General features: G+C 36.4%; 1 protein-coding gene across 6 annotated transcripts in view; it reads left to right on the top strand.

Moving 5' to 3' along the window:
• The window catches only part of STXBP4 (syntaxin binding protein 4), a 68180-nt gene that overhangs the window by 5349 nt on the left and 43334 nt on the right, over positions 1 to 19497 (top strand). For 2 of the 6 annotated variants that reach the window (XM_017812206.1, XM_017812211.1), the window contains exons 1-15: positions 818 to 926; positions 4178 to 4251; positions 4431 to 4526; positions 4906 to 4975; positions 5808 to 5882; positions 8080 to 8165; positions 8826 to 8955; positions 9495 to 9627; positions 11685 to 11791; positions 12170 to 12338; positions 13362 to 13440; positions 16186 to 16268; positions 16762 to 16858; positions 18237 to 18340; positions 19000 to 19086. In XM_017812206.1, the coding sequence (XP_017667695.1) occupies positions 859 to 926; positions 4178 to 4251; positions 4431 to 4526; positions 4906 to 4975; positions 5808 to 5882; positions 8080 to 8165; positions 8826 to 8955; positions 9495 to 9627; positions 11685 to 11791; positions 12170 to 12338; positions 13362 to 13440; positions 16186 to 16268; positions 16762 to 16858; positions 18237 to 18340; positions 19000 to 19086 (1458 nt within the window). In that variant the 5' untranslated portion in view covers positions 818 to 858. Of the gene's footprint in view, positions 1 to 817; positions 927 to 4177; positions 4252 to 4430; positions 4527 to 4905; positions 4976 to 5807; positions 5883 to 8079; positions 8166 to 8825; positions 8956 to 9494; positions 9628 to 11684; positions 11792 to 12169; positions 12339 to 13361; positions 13441 to 16185; positions 16269 to 16761; positions 16859 to 18236; positions 18341 to 18999; positions 19087 to 19497 lie in introns of those variants that run through there. The other 4 variants (XM_017812209.1, XM_017812208.1, XM_017812207.1 and 1 more) reach the window with 3 other exon arrangements.

The following is a 19497-nucleotide window of genomic DNA, read 5'->3' as shown; positions in this document are numbered from 1 at the left end:
GACTGGAAGGAAATGATCATTAACCAAACTGATGTCAGGTGCTCAGAACTTCTGAAAATATGTGTATCTCTGCAAGGCCAAGCTTCCTGTCAGCAGGGTCTGACCTCTGGGAACAGGGTTATATTTTTCACTTTTTCAGTCAGATTATTCTCAGTGTAATGACATAAAATTCACCAGTTTTATTGCCTTTCACAGAAAAACAGATGTATCAGTTTCCCTTCCTAGAGAAAATATGTAACCTAAATTCTGTGATAACTTTTGACTACTGTATATTGGAAGTCTAAAAACCAGGTTAAAGTGTGCCACAGGTCAATAGCATGATTGAGAATGCCAAGTAATAGCATAATGGCATTTGTTTCATTAGTGCTTTCAGTCTGCTTTGTTGGCTTTCCCTTTTGTGAGGCTGTACATAATCCAGTCTGGTAGGAAGATTGCTTTGGAAAGGTCGTGAGTTACTGCTTTTGACCTTGTTTGGAGGGAGCGTAGAAATAAATTATTGGAAGAACAGGAGAAAATAAATTTATTTTAATCACGTCACTTGCCTTTGGCTGCTAGATCCAGATTCCTTAGTCACAGTGCAGTAAATTTTCTCCTTGGTATTTATCAGCCTTCAAAGTTGCTGTAAATTGCCATTTCAAGCAGAGAAAAAGTAAACATTACCTCGCTAGGTGAATTAGTCCATGTGACGCAGAGGGTTTCAGAGGAGATTAAGTGGGCAGAGACGCTTGGCTGGAGCTCTGTGTTTGGGTTTTTAGTGAGCAGCAGAAATCATCCAGCTCATAACCTTTATCCAGCTGGACTGGAAGCCTCCAGAGCGGTTTGGTTGCGTTGCCTTTGTTTTTGCTGCCGTCCTGAAGAATGTCCTTACTCTCACCGGGGGCTGAAGATGAACCAGAGCGCTTTGATGGGCTTTCTCTCCTGTACTGGTATGCTGGGGGCACTGTTCTGGTCTGCAATTGGGCAAAGTACAGGAGAGATCATTTAAAAGCTGTGGGCATTTCCAGCTTCTTGTCATAAGCTGCCAGAGTTTACTGTTTAGATTTTTGCTTATGGGTCAAGTATTTTCTGTTTTGTGAGGAAAGTGTATTATCCTGGATAAATATTTTGTTCGTGCACATAAATGACAGTTTCTCAGGAATAGAGATCAGAAGAATATCCTGTATATTCTGATAAGTCCTTAGAAGATACAAAACCTAAAGCTGTTGAATTTCCTTGTGTATTCTGCTAAAAAGTAATAGAAGGAAAGTCATTTTAATTGCCTTTACTAGAGCACCTACACAAAATGATATGCACTTAGTCTGTTAGTGTTCCAGGACTTCACTTGGAGTGTTGAGTTTAGCATTTTCTAGTGTAAGACAGTTATAGTGTACATTTTGTTGAGTTTTGCTTGTTTATTTTGTCTGTTGCCTCTCATCTGCTCTGTGTGCTAAAACCTTGCTTACAAGAACTTTTGCCTGACCTCGAGAAATGAGCAGCAACATCTGATTTTTTTAATTCGTGTCTTCCACAAAGAGCACTGAATTATGTTTTGCTATTCCTGCCAAGTTGTTTAGAAACCTGTTTCCCTATTTATACCGTTGAGCATATTTCTAATGCTCTGGGGGCAGTATTCTGACATTTCATGAATATTAAATAATGATAACATGAAATTAATGTTGGATGGGTGCTGAATCCAAGGCTTTTTACAGTGAAACTGTTAAAGCCCTGTTTATTTTATTAGAACTATGACAAGCAGCTTGACTTGAAGATCTATCTCTAAGTTTTCTGGGGAAAAAAACTACCACCAAAAGTCAGCTAGATATGCTAAACCAATTCAGAGCATTTGAAGATCCTTGTCTTTATTTTTGTATGATAAAGTAATTTTAAACACCTGAGTATCTTTTAAAGGTACCAGCTCAACAGTTCTTTGTAATTGTTGGTGGCAGCATCAAGACAATTCCACTGTTTCACAGTTATCTTATCCCTCTCCACTGTTTATTGTTAATTTGTATATCCTCTGTATCCTCTTTGTCAGAATGCATTTTATGTTAGTTATGATCTATCTTTTGAAAGTGTTGCCTGTTCCTTCTGGAGATGTGAATCCTTTCCTATTAAGTGTCCTGTGCTTAGATTTGATCATATTTCATGATCATTTTATATGGTAGTATATAAATAGGTCCTACAATTTCTAGTGAACTCTGAACTTTAAAGTCGGAGATTTGATCTTTTAAGACTTTATGAAAGTAAACCTCTGTGTGACTTTGTGTGAGGTTGAAGTAACTTTTGTTCTTGTTTTTTTTTATTTTAACTAAGAAAATGCCATGTGAGAACTGCTGAGGGCATGGCAGGGCAAGAACCAGAGCATAAGTAGCAAAAGGCAAGAGAGGAAAACAATACAATAATTGTCTGTTGTAAAGATCAGTGTAGCCTTTTTAAGTTTTCAAAGATGGATACAGGTCAGGAGAGACCTGCAAAGAACATGGCCAGGGTGCTGTATTTCAGCTTCAGAACAATTTAGATTCATGGGATAATCGAAGTGACAGTACTGGGTAGTAACACTGCTAAATGAAAGCAGTTTGGTTCACTTTTAGCCATACAAAAATGGCAGTGCCTTATGCTCTGCCATGTCATTGCAAGGTCATGTGCAGTTGTGTCAAATACAGCCCAAATATCCTGTCTGGGTTTCATCATTTCTTTTTAGCCCATGAAACAATTACTTCAAGAACTATCCAGTGAAAATGAGACAGTGTTTGAAGCATAGGCCTACTTTTTGTTTCTAAACATGAATTTTTGGGTCTGTTCTTGTAGCCAGCCTTTCTAAAGCAAAGGCTAATTTTGCAAATACTTGGGAAATTGAGGTTTTGGGAAACTTGCTTTTCAGAGCTAGTGCTTATCCCTTGATAAAGAACCCTCATCCAGTTTTCTTCTACAAAACTAAAAGTACTGCAGATGTTCTTTAGAAGCTGGACCTCCTGCCTGGTGCTAGAGTTTAAGAACATTTGGACCTTCTGGATTTCTCTTTTCCATTTGGCATGGCCCCAGTTAATGACATGTACCCTGGCTTTTGCAGATATACCCAGTTTCAGGCACGGAGTTCAGGCTGTGTGCTGGATTAGGTTGTGTGGGAGGATTTGGGTCACTGTGTCCTCCACTTTGATCTTCTTTTGCCTCCTGCTAATGAATTCTGGTTGTTCCATGTCACTTTAACAGCACTCTCTAGAAAATACAGAACAATATATATGTCTGTCTGATACAGAATAATATGTAGGTCAAAGCAGAAAAACCTGAGTGGTGCTTCTGCTCTTTTCTCGAAGAGATCTGGTGAATCTTCCCCAGAAATGGTACAGTGGCAGGACAAAGGAGCTATGATGCAACTTGCATTTTTTAAATCATAATTCATCTAATAAAAAATAAAAACTGGTAAAGGGTCACCTGGACTTACAGGACTTCTTAACACTTTGTGTTCTCGGAGCCGTGTGCTGGTCATGTGTCCCATGGGCCTGGAAATTTGAGTTTCAAACCTCTACTTTTATTCTTCCTTAATTCTTTAGCATGATGAACTGCCTCCAAAATATTCCTCTGCCTTTAGACTATTTCAAGTGCCATCCTGGTATTTTCTCTTGGGGTGGGAGGGTACACAGGGGACCAGGCAAAAGAGTTGGGAAAGAAACTCTTTTTTTACAGCAGAAAAGGAAATCAGTGTTGAGTGAAGAAATTAAGAGACTGTAGGGAAAATATTATGTTCATAAATAACAACAAAATTATATGTTAGAAAATGCTTTTGTATACATTGTCTTAGCAGTGGCTTTATTTTAATATTCATTCGTTACCTGATCTAAGATGTTATGGTATGTTTTTCTTGCCTGCATGCTAAGCTGGACCAGGTTGTGGGGTTTTGTTTGTATTTAATCATAATCCCTTTATTATAAACAAAATGAAATTCACAGTTCATCCCGAAATGCTCTGGGGGAAAAAGAAGTAAACTGTGTACACTTTGTAGTACCTTGTCACCTGATATTTGTGATGAGGAGGTTGATTTTCGGTTGGGGAAGGGGTGGGCAGAGGGATCAAACAATATGAAGTTGTCAGTGGAGAACATTGGTATTGGAGTTAAAAACGCAATCACTGTAATTTCTTTTATGTCAACATAGCACTACATACATTTCTGTAATTTAATGGCTTTTATTTTGTTCCTTAGGACTATTATGGGCCCTCATGGAATCAATCGAGCTGTTCACCGCATTTCCTTCTCTGACTGCCAGAATGGATTAGGTAACTAAGATTGCACATCCTCAGAGTAAACCAAAGCTATAAAAACACCTGGTGAGCTCTTCCAGGTCACACTGTCATCACCAACAGTTTATCTGGCTTTTGTGGATTTGACTCTTAATACATTTAGCACAGGAGATGGAATAACCAATTTCTTGCTCGTTTCTTATTTTTTCCTGCAGGAGTTAAAATTATTGGAGGTTATCGGGCACAAACAGCAGAAGATTATGGGATTTTTATAAAGAGAATTCTACCTGGAGGGGTTGCTGCTGTAGATAGTAAGTAATTTTGAATTTATTTGTTACCAACACACTGCATATTAAAAAAAAAAAATCTGTCAAAAGAAATTTCAACTCGGAGTTAATTTCCACAACTGTGAAATACAAATTCCAGTCCCACAAATATTTGTGCTGTGTGTAAATAATACAAATAGCTAAATAACACTTATTTTCAGTGGCTATTCTGTGGTTAATAAGACTGATTGACAGTTATTAATCTTATCACAATAACCCATCTTAATTAGGATCAGAAAGTCATGACAGTCATAAAATTGTTTATTGCATTAAATCACATCAAACTGAAAGGAAAAGTCCTGTTTGAATACCATGTTCACTGTTTTCCTGTCGATTCATGAATTACTGTTGATTTCATTACAAGGCCGTTTGCTCACTGGTGACCTCATTTTGGATGTCAATGGAGAAAACTTGATTGGAGTAACAAATGAAAGGTAAATTTGATTAATGAATGTTTATTAGAGCTTGGAATATCATATGCAGATTATTTTGAACATTATCAATGACTGAGTGAAAGAGCTCAACTCGCCTGAGGTCTTTGGAGTTCAGCTGGCAATTAATTTATCCTATAAATCTAATTCAGCAAAACTGTTGTGGAAAAGTGAATGACTTTTAAGTTTTTATAATGCCAGAATAAACTGGTTTCTTAATGCCATAGATTACAGAATGTGTGTGAAAATAGCATTAGAACATATTAAGCTGTTAAAAAACTTTGATAACTAGCTGTTGGTTCAGTAATGGTGAATGTAAATGATTCAGGGAACAGGTAATGGGACAATGAAGGGGAAATGGTTTAGAAAAATCTGGAGGTGGTTCCTGTAGCTGGATCACTAGAGATCAGTGCAGCTTAGTGCTGGAGACAGAGGCTAGAAATTCAAACAGAAAATCCTGAATATATTGCTGAGGGAAATCATGAGCAAGGCACCACACCTGAGCAGTGGTTTGTGTCTGGTGTGGGCTGTTAAGCCTGAAGGAAGTCCAGGAAGGCAGTAGGATGGGCCAAGGAGAGATGGGGACAAAAGGGAAGGGAAGGAGGGGTCAGTCCCAGCTTGTTGCTGTCAGCAGCACAGAGGCACCACAGTCTCTCTTGCTCCATTCCCCAATGCTTAGTTGGAGTTACGCTGCTGGAAAGCTCTTTTCTCTGTATCTGGCAGTGAAAATGATTAACTCTGATAGGAATTTGTCCATTTTCCTGCTCTTTTAGCATTGCTCTGTACTTCTTGACAGCCCCCTGGTGTATTTATTTGGCTGTTTTCCCCCTTGTAGGGCTGTTGACATCCTGAGAACAGCATCAGCATCTAATCACATGTCTCTGCTCGTTGCAAGAGATGAAGAAGCAAAGTAAGAGAAAAATTTGTTTTAACCTCAAAACTAATAAAACTCCAGTGCTATATCTTGGGTTGGGGGGGCTGGGCTTGCATGTATTTTTCTTTCAGATTAGATTTAATTGCAGGATTACACCACATGTCACGTTTTTCTGTGTGGTATTTGATAGCAGTTCATTCTGAGATCACTTGCATCAATTCAAGTAGCAAGCTCAGGCCAATTTGAGTTTAAAGAGGAGGATTTTAATGTTATGTGCCCAGCTAATACCATTAAAAATTATGTGCTGTGATAGATTTTTTTAATACTTCTCACATTTTAAAATAATAAAAAATTAAGAATCTACATTAGAGCTGCAGTACCACAAAACTATATGGTTCAGACTGGTCTGGCCTTCTGAAAAAAAGGCAGATTTAGTTGTTGTTTCCCCTCGGAAATTTGCTTTTCAATCTCTAATGAGCTTTGAATGGTTTGGATAAGCAGGTTAAACTGTTCAGTGCAGCAGGTAGTCCAAAATACATCCATTATAAGGGCATTTATGTTAAATATTGCTTTAACCTTACTGTTGGAAGTTAAGCATATAAACCTATATTGGCAGAGCATCATCGGAAGCACTGGATCCAGGTCTGTATCCCCTTGTGACTTAAATCTCCAGAGAAATGAGCTGTTATGTAACTATTTTTGATAATCATTGCAAGAGTAGCTGCTGTTATTTGCCTTTCCTGGGATGTTCCACTTACAGAGTAATCTCTGCATAAAGGATTTTTCTCTAAATTCCTTTAGCCTTTTGTCCGAGTTAAGCTTCCTTCTTTCTGTTTCCTTTATTTTGTGTATTTGACAGACATTTAAATCACTCTGTAGCCTCTGATCTCTCATTTTTTTTCAGACTGCCCAGATATATGTGAGGTCCACTCTTAATCTGCTTTTATCTAAAGCATACTGGCTTAGTTCCTCTAAATTCCTTGAATAATTAAAATCCATCAGTCCTTTAACCACTCTGGGGATAGGAGCAGTGGCCTGGGCCGAATTTGCCACTCCAGACAGTCCCTCACCTAGACACCTGTGAATTCATTTCTTGGGGATTTACATTCCTGTGCTAAAAGATTATTTGATTTACACTCAACTGTGTGTTCCCTGGCTCTGGCATTAGTACAGTAAATTTTGTCATTTTAAAAAAAAAAAAAAAACACATCCAGCAGCTTTCAACTGCAGTCACTGGAATTACCTGGGAATTACTCTCCCTGCAATCAGTTAATTTGTTTTCTCTGTGTTTAATTCTGCAGTATTAATTTGCCAGTGTTTCTGGCTTACATCATTCTAGATTACTTACATTTTTTAAATCGGGTATCGCCGAGATAATCATAGCTCTGATTATAAACTTTTTATTTTTAATTAGGCTGGATTCAATGTTAGGTGAATCACGCATTTTTGTTGTCTCTTCAGTGCACGTGATCCAAAGATTTAGATCTTTGCCAGTTTGTTACAATATGATGGATAACAAACAACTTCTGCTTTTGGTTTGTAGTAGTAGTAGTATTTTCAACTATTTCCATTATTTCAACAGTGCACCTGACCAAGAATTGCTCTTTATTTCAACGAGAGAGATTTCATAATCAAAAAGATAAAGCCTAAGGATAAACATATTTAATATTTAATATACAAAAATGATGAAATGGACTGAAAATTTCTGAGAAAACTAAGTACAAGTTGAAATTTACTTCTGTTTTGCTCATTATTGAGTAATTAATAAATATTTCTTCTGTCCTCTTTTTTTTTTTGAGGTGCCACATCTTTGTTTGCCAGTCTCTTCTGAGTTCTTGTTCAGTGTAATTGAACTAAAAGCATTCTTTAAAAAACATGAGTATGCTGTAATCTGATGCCTTCTAATATGAATAACTTTTTCTGGATCTAGGTAATACCACTGTTTTATCATTTCTAATTGATTTGGATTACAAGTTTTTAAAATTATGCAGTCCAGGGTAAAGAGAGATAATAATTAAGCTTTTTCAGCAATAGTCCACTTCATTCACAGTCTGTTGCTTTTCCATCTTTACCCTGTATTACATGATCTTTTCCTTGCCTTTTCTGGACATTTGACAGGGCTTTCCTCTTTCAGTTGAGGTTGAGCCTCCTCTTCTGAGGAAGAGAAACTTCAGTACAGTGCAGGTTTCACTAATGCCAAATCCTGACAAAGAGGATCTTTTTATTGCCACAGGAAAGAATTCCATGACCTGATGGATAAGTATGGCTCTCACAGTGACAACAACTCTGCAAGAAGTTCTCCAACACATCTGTTAGCTGGTGAGAGATCACTTCCAAGCCTGACATAATCCTGTGGGACAGCCAGCCTTGGGTGGAGTAGAAACTTGCACTTAAAACTCTTAATCTGGGGGGAGATCTCTTGGAGGAAGTGACTAAAAGTCAGGCAAAACACATGGTCACTTAGACTGTGACATTTGTAGTCTAAAAATATACCTTGAGGGCTTTGTGTGTCAGTGTCCTCGACTTTTAAATATATTACTGTCTGCTTTCAGCAATTTTAATTAATGAATGATGTGAAAAGTATTTGGTATTTGTAGCTGAAATGTGCTGCAAGATTTCAAAGCACAAAATTTGAGCTGGAGTACCGTAAATTCTAATCTTTGTGGAATTGCTGCCTAATTAAGATGCTTTATATAGCACAGAGGATTATTCTTTAGGAAAGTCAGTTGAGATTTTGCTTTTTGCACCTAGATTGGAAAAAACTGTCACTTGCTATGTTTTAAAGTATTATTCCTGGGACCCTGGGTGACTTGCACTTCTTACTGTGTAGACTTAAGCTTCCTTTTGATTGTCTAAATGCTTTATTTGTCTGTTTTCCAACATGAAAATAATCCTACTGAACTTACACGAGCTGAAATTTTGTGCTTTTTCCCCAATGTGTATTTTATTTCTTTTTTTTCAACGTTTCTTTTCTTGAAGCAAAATCTACAGAGAGCCTTTCCTCTGGGTCATCCTCAAGGTCACAGAGTCCTCAGTTGCATCTGAAGGAGAACACCACTACCAGCAGCAGAAATAATTCTGTCCCAGCACCATCCCCAAAGCCTGCAAAGTAATTTCCAAAACTGACTGTCACTGTCTTATGTGAGCTGCAGGAAATACTGTGTTTGGCTGGTCAGGAGAATTTGAGTTGAACACTAAGTGTTAAACTTTTGGTTTATTTTTTAATTTTTAATCCTGTAATTTATAATACCGTGGATATTGCAGACTTTCAGTTCTAATAAGTTATTTTCCTATTTATTTGTCATTTACATGGTAGAAGTTGACTTTTGATCTGTGTCCTAAAGAATTAATGCTTCTGGTTTATGTCCAGTACTCTCATAAGCTTTGGAGATATATATATATATCTATCTCTATAATAGACAGAAGTTTTTAACCTTGTAATATTATGTACCAATTCCTTTTGTAATTGTCAGAAGTAACACCTGAAGTCGCTGATTTTGTAGTAATTTGGCAGTGTAATATTTGAACATTGAGATTGTTGCTGTAATATCTTATTGATTTTGCAAATACATAAGGATAATATGTTGTTTCAATCTTTATTGAGTATCTAGTTCTGTGAAGTAATTCTACCTTTCCTTCTCTTTGTAGGGATAGTGCATTTCAGATTATCTCTGTTTGCAAAGGAACAAGCCTAGGTTTGAATATTGTGGGAGGAATTAACAGAAATGAAGGGCCTTTGGTATATATTCAAGAAATTATCCCTGGTGGTGATTGTCATAAGGTAAAGACCTTTTTTCCCTTCAGACACCTGTATTTTTGCCTTCATTTAGTACCTGCTTCAGTATGTTATATATACAGCCATATTTTAAATACAAAATATGTTTGTGTTTCTCTTTGCCCTCTTTTTAAACAGACTTCTCTCACTGCACTGCAGCAGGTTACATGGTAATGAAAATTATTCATAAGTCTATTTGAGGTAAATGAGGATCTTCATTCCCCAGTTTATGTATGAGAAGGTACAAAATCAACTTCTGTAAGAGGTTGCATGGTGGAAGGTAAATAGGAAGGATGGGACACAGCTACAGATGTCATCTCTTTGGTTCTTTTCCTGGACATTCAAAAAAATCATGTTTCCCTGAGGCTTTATTTAGATGAATCCTTGCAGTTGGAAATCATTGTGTAGGCAAATAAAAAAAAGAATATTCCGAAAGTGCAGATTAATAAAATGTATGAATCAGTTCTGATTACTGTTTTCATTTATGACAAATGCAGTATGTAAATCAGGAGGACTTGTCAGTTTAAAAAGTAAATAAATACTGCAACTATCTGGTACAAGTAAACAGGACTGTTTATCCAAGAATCTCCTTTGGCATCCTGAGTTATTATGATTATTTTGAAGTGTAGATAACCAGCTTTTGCCTCAGGCCAAGCAAAAGGCTACAAGCTGATTTCACAAACAATCAGTTTTGTCCCCAAACAGTCTGTAAGTATTTGTTACTGAACTTTTGTAGACTAAGTTTAGTCCTAAAATATTAAGTAAAGGAAAACATTCGGTGTTTCTCAAAGACCTTTTTCAGTAGATAAATGATAATCATTCTTCTTTTGTTTCTCCTATTTTGTTGTGGCTTCTAAAACTTTTTTTCTCATTGCAAACATAAATTTAAAGCCTATCACACATAATCAATAGGCTGAGGCTGAGACATAAATTTTCAGTAGGTTCCAATGTTAGCACTGATGGAGGTAATTTCCCAACCTTGGTTATCCCCTTTGGGAAGCTGAAGCAGAAAACGTGTTCACGTGAGGGCACCATTGAAATGGATATTCTTTAACAGGCTGGATGAAAGCAAAATAAAAGACCTACAGCTTTTTTCTTTAATCAAAACCAAAACATTAAGTGACAAAAAAAAAAAGTAATAAAATGCTGTCATTGGTTTGAAATGACACAGCTAGTATTATGGTATGTGGATATTAAATAGGTATAATTATACTGGTCTTGAAAAGGTATTTTTCTTGTTTCCTGTGTATCATCTGTACACAGTTTGTTTCACTTGGTGATTAATTTCTTAAGAGCTGAAGAACAGAGATGTGTGATTCGATGTTTATTACATTAGATAAATGTCATAACAAACTCTGTAACTGTAGGTGAATTGCATGAAATTCCAGCTAAATTGTTGAGGCCTCTTTTAAAATGTGAGTAGAGAAAGCTTTTTCTTATTGAGAAGCATAGCCTAGCATGTTTAAAGTCTTGTTTTATAGTCTCTCAGACAGAAATGTGGTAGAGAATTTGCAATTAATTTAACAGAAGCACAAAGTTGACAGTGTTATTTCTGTCGTGGTTTTGCCTGGTGAATTCCTAATAGACTAATCTAGTTTTCTCATTAACTTAACATGGCCAGTGAGTGCCTGATGAGTCCCATGTATTGCTGTGAACATTTGGGTCTGAAATACAAATTAACCCAGCTCACAGCTGAATTAATTAGTAAAGAAGCTTCCTAAAGTCAGATGGGTTGGTGCTCCTTGCTGGAAAAATCTGGGCTTCCTTTGGATGGGGTTTTTTAACAGAATATGTATGTGGGTCCAAATTTCTTTTTTGGACAATATCTGTGGTGTGTTCTGTCTAATGAAGTTTTTATAATGACTGCTGTGATGGTGATTAATGATCATTTAATCTGTTTATTCCTGGAAGATTGTCAGGCAGAATGCACAGCTGCTCTTGGTGTTTCTTGTCTCAACAGATCCAGAGGAATATGTGAAAGTGCTGTGATTATGCAGTTCTTTCTGTAGTGTTTATTAGTTCTTATAAAAATAACGGGTTTGGTTTTTTATTTGCTGTCTTAGGATGGACGATTGAAGCCTGGAGATCAACTTGTGTCCATCAACAAGGAGTCCATGATTGGTGTCTCCTATGAAGAGGCAAAAAGTATAATCAACAGAACAAAGATGAGGTATCTGCTACTGTCAAGCAGCTAACCCTCCAAAATGGTTTATTATATGATGTTTATGATCAGATTAATGACTTGACTTTAGAGGAAATGCAGGCATATTAATTTTTTTAAGATTCAATTGCAATATTATTTCATAGAAAAGACTCAGACGCACCTTTTAGACCTGAAAAATTATGATACTTGAGTGCTTTCAAAAATAAAAAATCAAAGGAGTACCCAAACCCACAACCTTTTTAATGATGGGGAATAGAGCACCCTTTTAGAAAAAAAAAATAATAAAATCAGACAGTGTTTGAAAACATGTAATTTTTTGCAGAAGCGACATATAATCTTACAAACAACATAGCATATAATATGTTGAAACTTCTTTAATTTTAGGTTGGAAAACTTCTGGGAGATAGCTTTTATTAGGCAAAAAAATACTCCCAGTTATCCAGAGAATCTGCAGCGTCCTTTCAGCCTCTTGACATCTTCTGTAGCATATGGAGAGCAACAGGCTCTGCCATCCCCTAATGGGAAGCTGGTTTCAACATTCACTCCAGATGCTGTGAGTACACTTATTACTCCACTTAGAATAAAGTGAGCAAATGGTTGTTTTCTCCTAATTTTAATTGAGTTTCCATTTTAGTAAGAAAATGGCTATTTTCCTGCACAATGTTAAGTCTTTGGAATATCAAAAGATTTGCAAAAACCATGTTGTGTAACAGGAGGTTAAACCACACTGATGAGAGGAATAAGACTGTTAGTTGACTTGGGGTAAGACAACAAATCAAATAAAATAAGCATTAACTGTGTTCTTAGATACAAAGTTCTCCCTAATGTTTCCCTAGGTAGTAAAGTTTTGGAATGTGATATCTATAGTTATTTATTTCAGAGATAAAATACTCTCTGTTTACTACATATGTGTGAACAGTACAATCTCAGAAGTTACACTTGCTCTGTGATGTTGGGATTTTTGCTTTAAAAAAGTCCTAGAAGAATGTGGCCTTTTTCCCCTTTGAGCTCATCAACAATTGTTGTTTTAGTTCATACAGCTCACCTTAAAGAAGTAAATTTGTAAAGGGAATAATGTTGACCATAAGAAAGAAGATTTTAAAACTATTATTTTAATTTTTGAAGGAACTTTTTCAGCTTATCTTACTTTTAAAGCTAAATAAAGTATTACCTTCGAACAAGAATGAATAAAATGTTCTGTGTCAAACACAAAGTCAAAGCAGGTGATTCTCAATTCTTCTTATGTTTGTACTTAAAATTCTTGCCCATTTTTCTTTCCTGTTAGGGATATAAATATTGAAACAGGTTGCCTAGAGAGACTGTGTTATCTTAATCTGTGGAGATATTCAAAACCCAGGGTTTTGAAGAGGTCCTGATCTGAGTTTTTCCAATGCCATCCCTTCTCACCACCAGCACCCCCTCCCTGCCTTCCATTGTTGCTTTGATCTATCCAGCCCTTTTTTCTCCCCCTGGTCTTCCTTCCTGTCCCTCTCTTTTTGCATTAATGTGTATTTCTAGTTTAGCTTGTGATCTGCTTCAGGAGTGGTGTTTCATGACTTTTGATTTTCTTTTGTAGATGGAAACTGGAGTCAAGATGGGAGAGCAATCTCCAATAACTCCTCCAGACAACAGTCCTGCTGATGTGTCTGCCACGGGTAAGTGCTGACTTCATTCCCTACCACCCTTTTTTTTTTTTCTTTGATAACTGTCTTGCAGCACACACTACATGGTGAGACTCAGTAGTCTTCAAAAAAAGGAATATTTTTATAGTCTTAAATAAAGAACTGAGATCAATGGATTTTTAGGAGCTTCTGTCAAATATAACTTACATTGTCTGTAACAAACAGCTGAAACCAAACAAAAACGAGTGATCACAACATTTGCTATACAGCAGTAATGATAATAGACTCAGGAGAAACCAGATAATGAAGACTCACATATAGATCAAGATTAGGTTGCCATAGAAACTGTGCTTTCTTGATTTGATGAAATTCTGTAGATGTGTGCTGCTTGCATGGGGTTTTTTGTTTAAATCAGGGCAGCATATTGGAGGGGTAGAAATAACATGCAGACCTCTAACAGCCTTTCAATTCATAACAAATAGAATATATATGTTAATATTTATCTTTGAGAGCCATGGCATTTGAAGAAAGACAAGAGTCACTTTGATCATGTCTCTAAAGATCTACCTTGAAAACAACACTTAAGGAAAAACAGAGTTTGCAGAATTTGGTCAGAACCAGATTTGAGCTGAACAATTGTAATTCCTTTGGGAAACAAATATGTGTTGTGTTTAGAAACAGTGAAAATGCAGGAGTCTGACCCAATAATGGGAGTCCCCATTGGCACAGTGACAGAACTGACTCTGTTCTGTATTTCTTTGTGAAGACCTGAACTATATCCTTTTTCTTCAGGTAGTAGCAATTAAGCATAACCTGAGCTCCTCAGCTTGGTGTCTAATTTACTGAGAAGAGGAAGAACAAACATACAGGATCTGATTCATTCCAGATGTTACTTAAATTATACCTGCATTTATTATAGCCCATATTAGATATTCAAATTTAAAATGAAACAGTTCCTATAATGCAAATCTGGCTGGTTGTCTCCCTTCCTTGAAGGGTGAGCTGAATGAATGTGAACTTTTGGAACTGGAAAGATTGTAGTATTGAATATACCTGGAGATTAATGATCACACAGATTTTCATACTGACCATGAAAAACACTTCAACTAAATGAAAGAAACAAGACAAAAGGCTGTTTTTTAATATATTCAGAATATGAGACTCTTGGTTAATATAATGCAATACCCAGGAGCTTTATTGTTTAAAGAGACCAAGAAGGCCACAGTTTCTTAACACATCTGAATAAGTGGGTAGTGGAGTGGAAAGGACAAACACTTGCAGCTCCAGTTTGTGCTGTTTCTTATGTTTCATTTTCTTCCTTTTTAATAGCACATCCTTTGTCAAACCTGCCACTTCTTTCATGCTGCCCTTTATCGAGGATAACCTTTCAAAGATAACCTTGAAAAAATTAAAGTATCTCTTAGAGGATTTTTTTTTTTTATGCTTTATGAAAAAATCAGCACAGTTTTGAAAAGTTTTTTGCACAAACCCATACGAGAGGCTTTTTCATTCTGAGCTCAAAGGAAGTGTGCCAATTCCACCGAGGTTTAGCCCACTGTCTTCAGAATTTAATATAGCATGTGAGAGGTGTTAGTGTCAGAGATTTTCAAGATGTTTTGGTTTATGCTTTTGGCATATAGAGAGAATGTAAATTACTTGGAGCTTGGAAACAGATATGCTGTGAAACTAAAAAAAAAATTAAAAAAAAGTAGAGTTCTCTGTGCTTCCTTCTGTTCCTTTAGAGAGAATCTCAAACTGCAAAATCCTTCGCTTTTTAAATGCTGGGTTTGGTTTTGGTACTTCTCTAATCCATTAATGGAACGGTGAATTAAGATCTAAATTAGATTTATAACTAATGAATGCAAACCATGAATTTTTTCTACGTGCACAGATCTAAAATCCAAAGCAATAGGCAGTTCACTGCTCCTTCTGCCTGCTGTCTGTGAGCAAAGGCTGCCAAAGGTGGTTGTGTTGCATCCACAGGTGTGTCTGAAACATGACAAAGCTGTGACTGTTTTTCTCAAGTTCCATCAAAACTCAGCATGCACACACAAAAAGAAAAAAAAAAATAAAAGGCAATTATTGTGAAATCTTGCATAGGGGCTCCTTGGTGCTGCTGCCTTTTTCTCCCTGCCTCAGCCTCATGGTTTGTGTGTGTTGGAAATGCAGTGGGTGCACCACAGGTTATTAATGCAGCTGGCTAAAAACATGGGAACGTGGGGAAGGGGCTGATGGCTGAGAGTTCTTGGAAAAGAGTTCCTAAGGAGCCTGGGAAATTCAGTCTAAGCTCCCTCCACACAGCCCTTAGTTGGCAACAGGTCATCCCCTCTCTTTCCACAGTGTTTTCTGGATCACTCCATATGTTTTTGGGAGCTGTCAGCTGTGATGAGGGTGTGTCTTGGAGGTCTCTCTTGGAATTCACAACTGTGTTTCCCCTTCTGTTTCCTGGCTATCTGTGTATCTCTGAGAGAAGAGAAAACACCACCAGGATAAGCCATATGCTTGATGGATCACTCAGTTATTCCTGGTTCCTTTCTACTAATTTGCTACTTGTCACTTCTTTATACAAAAAAAAAATAGTGTAGGTGATTGATACCCGTAATTTTTGTTTATTACAACTGCGTCCTTTAAAAAAAAAAAAGTCAGTCTAAGTGTTAAAATGTCTTTTTAGCAAGTGGGTATTTAGCTGGCACCCACTTGACAAGCAGACCTTTAGAACAAATTTTTCAAAGCAATAGTTACAACTAGATAATTATTAATTAATTTTTTTCCTCTTAGTTGTTGCCCCCAGCCAGAATGATGATTATGAGCCTCGAGGAAGGAACTCGTCTATTCGCCTCAAAACAGAAAAACTGGAGAGGGTAAATACTTAAAATCTTTGGAGTTTTCCTTCCTCCCCCTTCCTGATGCAGGTAAAACATCTGGACAATATTCCTAGGCTGACAAACTTTTAAGGTATAAATGACACACAAAATTTTCCATCCGAGTAGTTCTTTCGTGTTGCAGGGCAATACTTCATTTTATATATTGGGCAAATTACTGTTTTTGTTAATCTAATTACTGACTAACTCTTCTGGGAATCCGAACATCCCTCAGGATTTTTAAGGCAGTTATTAAGGACAAAGGGTTTTGCTTATTACACTCATCCATATTCAAGGTTAAATAATATCTGTACATCTCTCAATTAGAAGGAAAAGTCACAGAGTGGCTCTGGAATAAAAGTGTTGTCAGTGAGAGTGTACCAGGATACAAAGGCTCTTTGAAGTATAGCTCTTTAATTACTCCCCCATGTCCCTGCAGTCATTATCCCTAGTCCTTTCTTTTTTTACTCCAAAATAAGTTTTTTCCTTTCAGGCACTGAATTATCTTGGGATTCAGCTCACAGATGAACAGCAGCTAGCCCTCAGGCAGCAACTTCAGAAAGATTCTAAAGGAACAGTGTCTTTTGGAGGTAATAATTTGTTAATTACTATGGAAAAGAATGAAAAGTAGGAGTACAGAAATGATAGATAATAACCATTTAATATATTTTCTGTCACTATTGGGTTGCTGCTGCAAATAAAATGATAGTTTGAGGCAAGAACCTTATTCTACTGTATAAAAATGCGCTTGAAATTCTGAAACTAAGTATTGGGAAAGCAAATCACAAATTTATCTAATTAAGAGCAGCCTTGGGAAAGCTTTGTTTTGTGCTCACAAATGCCTAAATTTTTTACCTTGACGATAGGGAGCTGTAATTGTTCCAAAAATTACTTGGGAAAGTATTGATGGTTAAAGAGACTTCTTGAAGGGACTAAACTGATGGATTTTTTTTAACTTCAGTTTGTGAGAAGCAAGAACATTTCAGCTATTGCATATAGAAAGAGGTTTGCATGGAGACCATCACAATTCTTCTGGCTAAACCTAATTCTGATGGGAAAGAGTCGCTTCTGTTGGTTATGACAATTTTGGTTGGTGACACTGACAATTTAACAATATTTTTCAAAAGCTGTGAGACGTGAAAGTTCTGATGCTAAAACTGATGGAAATTTCACTTTTCCTAAAGTTTATGAAGAACAGCATCAAAAACTAGTGTGTGAAAAGTAATATTTTATACTTAACCATCCAAAAAGGCACTGGATTTTCAAGTATCTCATCGTGAAAGATACCGGATCTTCCATCAGATTTTATGTGGAGTAAACTAACTGACCTTTATATTTCCACTTTTCTGTCATATCGTGGCAGATTTTTTTTTTTAATACATTCATAATGAATGGTCATCCAAGCCACGTTGCTTGTGAGTGATGCAGTGTTTGTATTTAGAACTTTCAATTTGGCCAACGTCAGTTTTCCCGGCTCTCTGTCAGGGGTTTAAAGGACCTGCAGAGGAAACCACGAGCTCTGAGCCAGCATGAATTTTCTTCCCTTTTCCTGCAGAGATAATGTGTCTCCTCAAACATAATTAATTACTGGGGAGGGCAGGTGTAGACCTGGTGTGCAGATTTCTTTTCATTTGTCACAGAGACCTGCCAAATGTAAAGCATCCCTAAACAGGTACTTGGAAGCTGAACTTTCACACCACCTTTGTTTTCTTTTGTCCTTCACGACTTAATTTTGAGGCTATTTCTTCCCAAGACGTGTTCTGGACATTTTTATTCTTTACCAGCTTTACCAAAAGTTTCTCTTGAGAGGGATGTGTCTGATTTTCATATTTTCCTTTAGAAAGCTTAAGCTGCATTTATAAAAGACTGGCTGTTCGTTGTGAATATTTGGAGTTGTGTTGCATTTGGTGACACTGCTACTGAAGTGAACTTACAGGCTGCAGCAACAAAATGTGAACTGTTTTTTAGATTTCATTGAAGTTTCAAGGAATCTGTTCTCAAATACAGCAGATGATGGCCACAAATCTGTCACATTTGGGGTCAGTGAAGTTTCCAGCTTACAGGATCCACAGGTAAAAATATGTGCTTGAACAGTGTTTTAATTGTTGGGAGGAGATTATTGGAGAGTGTATTATATGTGAAATCATTCCAAATTTTGGGCAGATGTTTAAAACAGCTCCATATCCCGGGGTTCTTTAAGGTAACCCAGTTTCTGTCAAGCTTTATTAAGCAGCCTGATTTGCAGAGAGCAATTAATATAATTATGTTGTGGTTTGTTATAAGTCTGGACAACAGAGATTTTCTGAGGTTTCTTAATGGAAATGCTACAACCTGTGTGAATGATAAACAATTACTGGGCCAAGTGATTTGAGCTCCTGCTACTGTGAAAATCATTTTATTCTAGAGCTGACTTTAAAAAAAATCATTTTTAGCATATGAATACTAAAATAAAAAGACGTATTATTTAAAATAATGCAGAAAACAGGGGCTATTAATGATGTTTTCTCGATACTTTAAAAAGTACTTTTATTAATTCACTTTAACAGGAAAAATAATTGTTCCTTGGCAAGATAAGTTGGTCAAAATTTTCTTAAACATTTTTAGCATTTTCAGAGCTTTAAATTGTTTTAAAGTTAAGATTTTTCTCTAATTTTATTAACAAGACCTCTTAATATAAGATGTTAAAGATTATGGAAGACACAGTTAGCAATAACCTTATGTATTTAAATAGTTTGTAACCTGTAATTCTTTGGAGGATGACGTGGAAAGACTGAAGAAAGAAAGAAATGAAGCTTTAAAAGAAATTGGTAAATTAAAGGTAACCATTTTTATTTGCTTTAAATTATTCAAGAGACTAATCATTTTTTGGAGTGTATGTAATAATTTACTGTTCTTATTTTGAATTTTATGTGGAATTTTTCATGATTAAGTACAAAGGCAGAGCAAACAGTCCTAATACATTTGAAGATTGCTTATAATATATTTCTGGAGACAGTAAATTTTATTTGTTATACTGAATCCTAACACATTTTTTTAATCTGATCCACAGAGAAATGAAACTAAATTTTGCGAAAGTGAATTTGGAGAAGTGACTGATTTGCCAGGCAATTTTATTTAGAGATAAAAATGTGATCTTAGTGACTGTAGAGTCTGAGCATGTAGTGATACTTTTGAAAGAAATCAGAACTGGGGGACAAATTAATCATGTTCCAAAGTAATACATATTTTC

Source organism: Lepidothrix coronata, unplaced genomic scaffold (assembly GCF_001604755.1).
Source record: "Lepidothrix coronata isolate B3197 unplaced genomic scaffold, Lepidothrix_coronata-1.0 Scaffold34, whole genome shotgun sequence".
Lineage (NCBI taxonomy): Eukaryota > Metazoa > Chordata > Aves > Passeriformes > Pipridae > Lepidothrix > Lepidothrix coronata.
The sequence above is the reverse complement of the archived record's forward strand: the minus strand, read 5'-3'. Positions and strand labels throughout refer to the sequence as shown.